Source organism: Nesoenas mayeri (assembly GCF_963082525.1).
Source record: "Nesoenas mayeri genome assembly, chromosome: 2".
NCBI lineage: Eukaryota > Metazoa > Chordata > Aves > Columbiformes > Columbidae > Nesoenas > Nesoenas mayeri.
In genome coordinates, this window is record NC_137543.1 from 110,779,604 (window position 1) to 110,790,928 (window position 11,325).

General features: G+C 38.8%; 1 protein-coding gene across 1 annotated transcript in view; it reads left to right on the top strand.

The window, feature by feature from the left end:
- The window catches only part of SUGCT (succinyl-CoA:glutarate-CoA transferase), a gene marked incomplete at both ends in the record, with an annotated part of 360,317 nt that extends 351,535 nt beyond the window's left edge, over nucleotides 1-8,782 (top strand). The window contains one exon of the mRNA XM_080338492.1: nucleotides 8,619-8,782. Within this exon, the coding sequence (XP_080194618.1) occupies nucleotides 8,619-8,782 (164 nt within the window). The remainder of the gene's footprint in view (nucleotides 1-8,618) is intronic.
- Nucleotides 8,783-11,325: the final 2,543 nt, after the last annotated feature.

An 11,325-nucleotide genomic window follows, 5' to 3' on the forward strand; every position in this document is an offset into this window, starting at 1 on the left:
AGGCTAAGATGGATGTCGTAAGGCATTAATCATCCTAAATAAATGAATAAATCATCTGTACTTATATACAGATGGGTTGTGGTGAGGTTAGGGAATAAAGCAAAGCAATGTGATAGACTGCTTCTGTCATGAACCATTTGCCACCCAGTTCACTTTCTATTCTGGCTACGAACTTATTGCTGCCATAGGAGCTGTTATAATCGGTTTTAATACCATCAGAGAGGAATGCCAATTAGACCTGTAGAACAGACACACTGGTTTTGAAAACAGAGCAAAGCATGATTGGAGCCATCACAAATAATCATCTTAACATAAATTCCCCACACAAGGTGCACTGAAAAGAGCTGGTCCACTCTTTAGAGGTATAAAAAGGGGACAACAGAAAAATGCTTTTTCTTCTGTGCAATAATCTGTACCCTGTTCCAATGTTCACACTTACAGAAGGATACAGAAATAACTACACCAAGACTTCAAGGACAGGCCACAGAAGAATGTTCCCTAAGAGCTGGAAGATCAGACTTTTGAACCTTGTCAGGGTGTTTGGGAGCAATAAATGCATTTTCAAAAGTTGCTAAGGAGAATGTTTTGAATATTCTCTCAAACTTGTGTTAAAAGAAAGCCCAAAAGCTTAACATTTTTAGTTATTTTTACCAGTTACTTGGAAAAAGCTTAAAGCCTTCTACCCTGAAAAACTGCTGCTTTAGTGAGTAAGAGATTAGAAAGAAAATTATACCCAGCCTTAGGATCAGGCTTTGTATGTTCTTCAGTAAACATTGTCTTGCATCTGTGGATTAAGAGACTAGAATCAGCTTCAGGTATCTGGGCCTCAGCTGGTTGCCTAAAGAGTAAGGAAGAGCTCATCCACTCCTACTCTGATGATGCACAGCTGTCCAAGATTACTTTTGGGGTCTCTGAAGAACCAAAGAATCTAACCTATAGCTGTAGGCAAGACACAGGAAAAGGACAAATTGGTGTACTGAGGAGATACAGACACTTTCTGGGTTGGCTGGTGTGTCTGATTCCAACATACAGGGTCACATTAACCACAAGGCATGGGACTTGGAAATAGCTTTCACCAGGCTCAGTAGGAGGGCCCTGAGGAGCTTCTTGCCTTCCTGCACAGCTAGGGGCATGATTCAGATTCCAGAATCATGTGAGCATGTTGCAACTAGGCAATTCTCTGTCCTTACAGGAGGCTCATTTCAGGTAGCATTTTGATTTTTTTTTTTGTTCAATACTAGGAGCACACTTCTCACTAATTACTTTCTTTAAGATACAGTAATTAAGGCCTTTAGGTTTACAGTTAAGATGTCTACGTGAAACAATATGTGGCTTGACCTCTCAACTATCAGAAGAGGTTCAGGTAAACCATTTTAACCGCAATCGTGTTGCATGGAACAGTTTTTCTTATGAGCAGTTCAGAAATTCATATGTTTTATGCCCAGAAATAACCATTATGATCATATAGTCTGGCCTCCTCCGTAGCACAAGCCTTTCGGCCTCACCCCATAATTTCTGCATTAGGTACACATCTTGTGGTTAACCTGCATCCTGTAGTGGGATTATATGTCGAGGTTTGTATAGATTAGATTATGACTTCAGACAAATTATGTTTTAAGCTTGGATTTTCAGTAGTTTAGGCTTGCCTCACTAGGTTTGTCCCTTCAGAGTTTTGCAGGATTTCTTGTTACTCTCCTTTGCTGTCTAGTTTTTCAGCTCATTACTGCAAAAGCAATTTATGTTAAACCAGAAGTCTCCAGCTTCCTTGCCTTGGGCTTGCACAGCTTGAAGGTACCTTCCACAGTACTGTAGAAAAGATGCCTAGAAGTTGTTCCATGAACACTGGAACTAAATATTGTTGTCCTTTAGACTTACATCCTTTAGGAGCCCTATATGTAATCCTTATGATAACCTGAACTTTCCTCATGTCCTTTATGCTTTGTCTCCTCAGGGAAGGACAGGATGTGTTAGGTGACTCTTAAGAGAGCTGTATCTGCATTTACTGGTGAGCCATTTGCAGCCAAACAATATATAACAGCTGAATTCTTTGGTGGTTTTTGGTTTGGTTTTTGGTTGTTTTGTTTTGTTTTAATGTCATCAGGGCACTACTTTGGGTGTCCTGTCCTTCAGCAGTTGTCATTTTTCACAACACTGTTAAGAACTTAATTCTCCCTGGAGTTTCTACACTTTTGTCAAGATTGACAGATTCAGAAGTTACTATGTGTGGCAGGGACAAGGCAGACAAACAGATTATTAGAAAACACAGACATGTAAATTTTTTTCCTTAGGAAATGGAGCTACAGTTTGTTACCTAGGGAATTTACAGTTCTTTAAAATTGCTACCTCTGAGTATTTTTACTAGTCATCTTCCTTCCTGTCTGTCTTTGAATCTGCTGTTAAGGTCTTTGGGAGTTTCAAGAAGGAGTGGGACCGTGTCAGTCTGTACAAGAAGTTAGGCCAAATTTTTAGTGTTGTGGGGTGATACATGTGGGAAGCAGTAGACAGCACCTTACTGCAACTTGCTTAAAGCTTTTTGGTGCCAAGAGTCCTCTCACAAAATTGTGTTATTCGAATGGTGTAATTATGCAGGATTACTCTCAAATATGCAACCAGAGTGACTGATAAATGATTTCCTTTACTCTAGCAGTCATGCAAGATTAATTAGGTACAGCTAGTATGGTGACACTTTGAAAATGTAAAGCGTTATATAAATGTTGAGTGGTATTTATGCTGATTATATCCAGGATGTTGGTTGATAGGAAATACATTAAATTGTTTTTTAATGCATTTCTATATATGCAGCTTCAGGTGAGAAAGTACTTTTATAAATGTACTTGGCAAATGGTTTTAAGAATTGTGTAATGGATGCTTTGAATGCCTAAGTGTGGGCTTAAAAGTGGCCTGATTTCTAGACACCCATCTATGGCTATCACACATAAACTATGTTTATGCTCTGCCTATCGACTCATTCCACTCACAATTCTTCAGTTTTTACATTCTCAACTCTTATAATGTTAGACAGTCTTCATAGCTCTCCCATGCCAGTCAGCAGTGGCCAAATGAGAAAAGGTAATGAGGTGGCTTGTGGATATTTCTGGTGTTCTTACTATTTAATGCCCTCCTTATTTTACGGTTTGCTGCTACGATTTACTGATTTATTTGTATCCATGTTTGCATAGGGCCTAGAATATGGTTTACTTTTTTTTTTTTTTAATTACCATCTGAAAAAGTTTGTCCATCCTCTCCACTCTCAGTTACTCATTCCTACTCATCCTGCCAAAGTTTTCCACCCTCTCAGTGTTGCTGGATGCCAAGTGAACACTTTGTGTGGCTGTGTTTGAAGTGGGGGAGGAATGGAAGCTGCAGTGAGGGAAGGAGGAGCAAGTCTTTGAATTTTATTTCCATAGTCGCTTTTTTTCCAAGTTCTAATGTAATGCAAGAGGAAAGGATTTTTCCCAGTGATTAAGTAGATTCCTGAAAAGTCCCCCAAGCTCCGAAACTTTCAGATCTATGGTAAGAAAAAGAAAAAAGTGGGAGTTTTCTAGTTGAGATAGAGTGGATCATTTGTTCTGGAGGCCTCCTTGAAGCCTGTGTGCACTACTTTTTAATGTCTGTGTGAACTTTTCTACTCTGTGTTTCATCAAGGGGAAGAAGCCTGGTGTAAAGGCAGTGTAGCCAAGCTGGGCTGTACTGTGTGTTTAGGCACCCCATCTTCTCGGCTGTGAATAACAGATTGACAGAAGTCACGGCTGTGGCCCAAGGGAAGAGACCAGACACTCAAAACAACGTCTTCCTGGTCTATTTCCAGTAAAGTATCCTTGCGAACATCACTTCTAGTGCCCAGATGTGGAAGCCCCTCTTGCTGACCTATTCTGTACCATTTTCCTTTTCATTACCTTAAAAGTCACTGCTTATTTGCTGCTGGTCCTCCCTTAGGCCAGTTTCATAATCAGCTGATTGCATGCTCCAAACACTTGACCTGTATGGGATCTGGGTGCAAATGTATTAGCTCTGGGCCATCGCTGTTGACTGTTGAAGATGTTTTGTTGGAATTGCAAAACTGTTATGTAGCAACACTGTGTTATTGGAAGAGGCACAAGTGTTTGGTTTGGTTTTGTGTGATTCCTACATGTATGTAAACCACACTGTGAGCTGGGATAGAACTAACCAATGGTGTTGGGTTTCTCATTGCTCTTTTTCGCAAATGTAGATGATATGTTGCAAGCAGAATGTATGCACATACATTAGCTCGAACTTCCCCTTTCTTTGCCTTGTCCCGCTTGAATAATAACAAATAATCATGACTATTCCCTGAGCTTGGCTGTCCCCTGGCCTGATTCCCTCTACACAGTTTGAGAATTAGATTGCTTCAATATGCTCTGACCTGTGCTGTAGAAAAAGTGTTATCTGGTGACTGCTTCATGATGCTGTAGGACTGCTATTTGTCAGGACAAAGCAAAGATTACTACCTTTATTCACTTTTATATACTGTGCTTTGCAGCTTTAATATAATTTAAATTCAACCTTAATTTCTGCTACTTGTAGAGTAAAACTGACTTTGCTTCTGCAGCTCCAAATCTCAGCAGTGCTCAGTGACACCTTGCAAAGTCTGCCACGTGTTTCACCCATTTAGGCTGAATGTTCAAAGGCATTTAATTTTTCCAGGGCCCTTCCTGTGGACGTCTTTCAGTGATCTTATCTCATTTTTGTCTTTTGCTTTAATACATTCAGTATGTCTTAGCCTGATAGCTCAGTTTGATGACTAGCAATACTATATAGTAGATAGGCATGAAAGAAATATAATTTATTACAAGGATGTTGAGTTCAAGTAGTAAGGAAGTCTTCAAGATATCTTGGTACAGTTGTCATTGTGGTTGCAACTGATAAAAATTTTGTTATTGCACTGTTAACTCTTGTACATTACATGCTATGCACAGCATGTATTTTAGCAATGTGCCAAAGTCAAAATGGTAATAATAATAAAAGAAAATTAGAAATTAGCCTGGAATTTAAAAGTGATGAAAGAGCCCTTTGGTTTATTGGTAATAATAATCAAAGAAAACAAAACAAAAAAAACCCACAAACAAACAAAACAAATAATTAAAAAAACCCCAACAAAACAGTCTTCTTTTAATTTAACAGGACGAAGGTAAATCACAGCTACCACCCATCCCTTCATTGCTTTTTTCAGGTGACCAATTGTGTCCCTTCAACCTGATGTGTGACTTGAGTACAGTGCTTTGCTTACAGCCAGGGTGCACAGGTGACTGCTGTCTTATCTCCTCCAGCTAGGAACCTTGCATCTACCCCAGCAGAGGCCTGTTTTCATCTGCAAGGCTCCCTGTAACTTACCCACATGCAAATGCTGCTGACCTTAATTAAAGCAGTTCACCTCTCTCTGCCTCAAGGGATGGTTTCTTCATAAGGCAGTTGTGTTTAATTAGTATTTGCATAGCATTCTGCCGGTTGCTCTCTGGGAGCGTTGTTGTTCAGTAGGAGCGTGGGATTGCTGAAGCCTGACTGGCAAGCTTTGCACCTTCCTAATTGCCACAGAAGCCAAGTAGAAGTTACACAAGGAAAGAACAGAGAATCGTTAATGATGGATCATTAGCAAGTAGCTCCTTTGAATGAATGTAGATAACTTTATAACTCTATCGAAGTGAAAAGTAGCATGATGAATTATACATCAAACAATAAAAGCTCAAGAAAGACACTGGTTTTATAATTGCTGTGCAATTTTCTAGAATGCTCTAGTCTGTAAGATTAATTTTTCTGGGAAGTAGGAAGCATTCTGTGCCTGTTGTACACTTAATGTCAAATTATTTTTTCTTTCATTAGAGGTTTTATTCTGTGTCTTTTGATGTGCCTGCAAAAAATCCCAGGATTTGAGATACACATTTTTTTATACTAGCAAAAATTTGCACAAGCAAGTATAAAGTGTATAGCTACTAAAGTTTATTTTCTAATACCTAACTTCAGTTTCCTTTGCAATTTTATTCAAATATTTCTCATTCATCATGGACATGAAAAATTATTTAATTCCTCCTTGCAGAAAGATTGCCTGGATTTTTGTTTTGTTTTGTGTTGTTTTTTGTTGTGGTGGGGTTTTTTTGTTGTTGTTTTTTGTTGTTGGTTGTTTTTTACATTTTTTTGAAGTCAGTTTTGAAGACGTTTTCCCTGGCCCATCTTTTTAGGTCCAGAATCCCACTTTGTTAAGTTTGTCACGTTTTCTCTGATTATTTCAGTTGCTGTCCTGTAGAACCTCTTCAGGTGTTCCAGATGGCTTTGCAGTGGGGGCCCCACACCAGACACTGCTCCAGCTGTGACCTGCCAGCTCTGGCTAGAGCAAAAACATTATTTCATCTGTCCTGGAGGTTTATCTCATGTTTGTACATCCCTGTGTAAGACTTGCCTTTTTTGCAACAGCACGATGTTGTTGACTCATCTTCCCTTTGTGATCTAGAATAACCTCTAGCTACTCCTACCTTGCTTTCTCCCCTACCCTGTATTTATATAATTAAATGTAGTTCCTTCCCCTTGACATTATTTAATTTCACCCTGTTTTATCAGTCATTTCTCCAGCATAGCCAGATCATTGTGAAATTTGCCTCACTGTCAGCTTTAGCTTGAAGTCCTCAGAAACCTGTGCAGGTATGATCTGAGGCCCATCAGCCAACCCACTAAAAATATACTGATTAATGCTTCATCTTGAACAGGTTGCTCTGGAGCTCAACTGAAACGTTTTTCTGTTTTAGAAGATCCAGCAGTAGCAGTTCTTTGAATATGATTTCCCTCTCAGTGTTGCACCTAGTTTTGGATTTTCCTAGACCACATTTATTTTGAGAGTTTATGGAAAATAGCAGAGAATTTTCTTTCTGAAAGTCAAATCTTGATCTGGCGTCCTAGTGGTCAGAAAGTCATCTCACCTGACTTTAGATGTCTGGGTAGTAGAGGTCTGCATCTAAGGTACTTGTCTGCCATCTCCTTTATGGAGAAACATAGGTGATCAAAATTCATCTGGCCAGATTTAGTCACTTACCAGTGTCTTAGAAGAACTACACTTTGTGTCTTTTCATCTGCAGTGACTCCAAAGGGAGTATAAGCTACTAAACATCTATATCTAGGCCCTTGGAATCTAAAGTTAGATGGGATGTATCTCACCTCCAGCCTTTCTCCTGGTAGAAAGACAAGAGATCAAGTGTACACTATTTGTTCTTAATAGATACGTGCTGGCTGTTAGTCATCTCTTTAGTACTTTCAGTGTGATTATTTACTCCAGTATTTAACTGAACTTGAAGTTAAATAATTTGAAACATATTTTCCCAATTCAGCCTCCATTATACCTGAGCCCTTCCAGGAGCATTCTCATCAGGAATATACCAGATCAGCTCAAGAAAATGCCCATTTTTCTAAGCATCATTTATCTTATTTTGACCCACTTGGAGGTGGATACCTTTACTGTATTAATAATTTGATCACAGTTGAAGAAGACTCTCTAAAAAATGACATATTCTGGCAAACTGCATGACCTTTGTCAGCATCTTTTCTTAAAGAAATAGTAAGTCAGGTAATGAACTTCCCTGTTCTTGCCATTACAGGATGACTTCTTGTGTGATTCATTTCCCTTGCTGGTTAGCATCCTATTTCTTTAGAAAGAAGTCAAGCGCAGTTCTGCCTGTTAGGGCACCCTATATATTTTTTTACATTTCTTAGTAAAGCTGTAATGCGTAGGCAAAGACCTCAGTTTTGATCCCAAGGAAAATTTGTGGCTCATTCACTCTTCTGAGACCAACAATAATGGTATAGCTACTAGTCTGCTAAGGAACCGTGCTGAATTCTCTATTCAGTTTAGTGCAGAGGATTGCTAAAAAGTGAGATCTGACTACCTGCAATAGACATAAAAGTCCTCATATAATCACCAACTTCCCTGAGTGATTTCCACCTTTGAAATTACTCTTCCCAGAGTAAATAAACCATTGTTGCGTTTCTTATGGCTGCTGCTACCTATAATTTTGATGGAAAATGTAAAACAAGCTGGAAATATCTTTGCTGTGCATGATGCCACAGGATACATCGCCACAGGATAGTGGAGGACATTGCAGAGGTACCTGAGCTGTTGCTAACTGGAGATGGCGCTTCCATCATCCACTGCACTACTTCAACAGTGTGTTAACATGACGTGTCATTGCGTTCTTAAGTTTGTGCCTTCTCTTGTTGTAGATGGAGTTATGGGGATTTGGGGATTTCTGCACCTTGTCCCATTGTGTGGGCTGGGCTTTGTCGTTCAGCTAGCAGAGTGGTAGATTTGTGATATAGGATGACTCGGGGCACCCAGATATACATACCACTGGGAACAAGGAGAAGACTTTCTTAACATTGAACAAATATTCAGCAGTTCTACATTTGGGTGAACTACTTTAAACCAGCTTATTGGTACATTATTCTGAACTGGAATATTTTTAGTCTATAATTCCAGAATATAACATTTCTGTGGTAAGGACTCTGATAAGACTGCCATGAAAATGAAATACTTTCCTTTAAACTAATGTAGACACTTCAATATAAATACGGGCAGTAGCTTTTGAAAATAATTTCCCTTCTCTCTGATTTTTTTACAGGACCAGCTGTCAGATACAGTGAATTTGCCGTGTCACATCCCAAACCACCTCCGCTTGTTGGACAGCATACAGTGGAGATACTGAAGGGCATGCTGGGGTACGAGGATGATGCCATAGAAGAATTGCTCCGTACTGGTGTTGTTGCTCAGCATGAGGTCAGATAAGGAACATTAGCTACATTCCTTCACACTGAGTTCACATTACTTTGTCCTCTCTTTGCTCCCTTCAGCTCCCCTAATGGGACTCAAAGAGAAGACATAATTTAATTCCTAATTTTCTTCCATGTGTGTTTGTATGATTTTAACACTGATGTATCAAATAAACAATCTCATACTGGCTGAGTGAAAGATTTTCTTGTGAGGGGGGATAAATGTAATTATACAGTCCTGTGTGGCTACTCATTTTCTATACTTCATATGGGAAATGGACTTCTTATCATAATTACAGTAATTACCTAAATGTTTGTCCCCAGAAGGACATAATCTTAGTGAAAAGAAACAGAGCCTTAAAAATACGTATACTAGACTCTCCACTTGCAGAAATCTGTCTTGTGCAATTATTTTACCAGAAAATCAATTATGTAACAATTGGTGGTTTATCTGATAGATTTGGAACAGAATCATCAGTCATGAACTCTTTATTCATCTTTATCTTAAATCATGGGTAGAGTAACCATTCCAAAGCTCGCTTCTGTTCCCTGGTATTCCAAAATACCAATATGTCTTTATGTTACATTGCACGTTCATGACAATCCCAGTACATTTGCAAAAACACGCTGAAAATGGCACAGTTCTTCAGTTACAGAACAAGCCTGCTCCATGACCAGCTGAGAGGCAAACTGTGAGTGTTTTGTGACTTTTTTCAGAAGGGCCCAAGGTACTGTTAGTTAAACATCAATTAAAACAAAACCACATGCTGGACGTCAAATACCAGAACTTGCCAGACTTCTCAGTCTAGTTCTGTGGGTAGGTACTGATCCCTATCTCCGACCCTAGTTGCCATCCAAAGCAGCTTTCACTATAGAGAAAACAGGTTGAAATCTGTGCAAAACTTTTGACTCAGTCCTACCCCCATGATTAAAATATGGTGAGAGTTAACAAACTTTCCTCTTGTTTAGTGATGCCATATCCTGCAGTAGGGTGGCTTGTAAGAGTAAGGCACTGTGCACTGGGAGAAGGTGGAAGAATTTGATCCATGGCAAATAGTAAGGAAAAGATTAAAGAAGAACCATTTCTTCTCTACAAACCAATTTGGCAGTACTTTACTCACAGAAGAAATGCCGCTTTATCACAGCATGTAATTTACAGCTAAAGTAAACTCAGCGTATGGGAAGGGTCTAACCTTTGTTGTGTGCACCCTGGGAGCGAGGCAAAGCCTTTCTGTTCCTAGAACTAAATAAAACTAACTCAAATTGACACTCAACACATAACATCAGTATTTCTCCCAAAGTATCGGAAACAGGCCTGGCATTATAACTAGCTTGTCACTTTGTTTCCACTCTAACAAACAACATCCTCTGTATTACATTTGAACTTCACAACTCTGCATTACCTTCTGGGAGACGAAAAGAGGTTATTACATAATCAAATTGCAGTGGAACCCCACTGTGGTTGCTCATTTTTAAAGCCTCGTGTGTTTTGGTTCATTTGTTTGCTTGTTTTCTCTGTGCTTTTGTGTTCTTTTTTCAGATTTTTTCCTTTTTTTTTCTGTTTTATTTTTTTTAATTCTCCTCTTGTACTGCATTCCTGGCACCAAACTCCATAATACGTCCATGTGCTAAAGACATCATGAGATCCTGGAAGGGTGACTTCTTAAATAAATATAGAAATAAGTCTGAATTGAGAATAGGGACACTGTAGGGGAATAATTGAAACTGTATTGGAAGAGGTTGTGATATAGTCCACCTTCCTTTTAATCTAAGGGGAACATCCCTTTGTTTTTAATGAGAAAAGCAGCGATTTTAATTCAGCTTCACATAAAATGGATAATCTGGTATTGAGCTGAGCTTTGTTTACTAATGAAAACTATTTAGCACTGTCAGATAGCATTCAAAAAAATAAGTTTGCTGGTTTTACTTTGTTAAGAGCTCTTTTCTTCCCATTTCTAAGACTCTCATATGGAAGATACAGTAATATATTTCTCAGTTTTGTTCAAGAATTTCTAAAAAGTTCTTTTTTTTCCATGCTTTTCCAAGGAATGGAAATAGCTAATCACCACATCCTTAGCTACGGTATATTGGCAGAGCTTCTTTAATTTTAACGTAATAATGCTGGTTTAAATCATCTGAATATCAGGCTATTAACTCCAGAAAGTATTTCATGAAAGTAGTTCACATGCAAACGGTGTTTCTACTTTCTTTTTTCCTTTTTTTTTTAGTATTTTCCTCTCTGCTATGTTGACAGTCAGACGCCCAAAGGGATGATCAGAGACATTATTTTGTCTCACCCCCAGTGCTTATTGCAGTAAGAGAAATCCAGATGCCATTTTGTCTTCTCAAGAGTTTAATTCATATACTCACACACAGGCGGTTGGTAACTCTTGTTCAAGTCAGAAATAAATGGAAGTCATTAAACAGGTGGGTGTCTGGGAGCCTAGAAAGTCCCGTAGTTTCTAAGGTCTGATCATGAAATTTTGCCCTTTCACAAGGCTGGTCCTTTGATTTTGGGTGATATAGAGGACAGTTAAATAATTCTCTTGATAATATCTA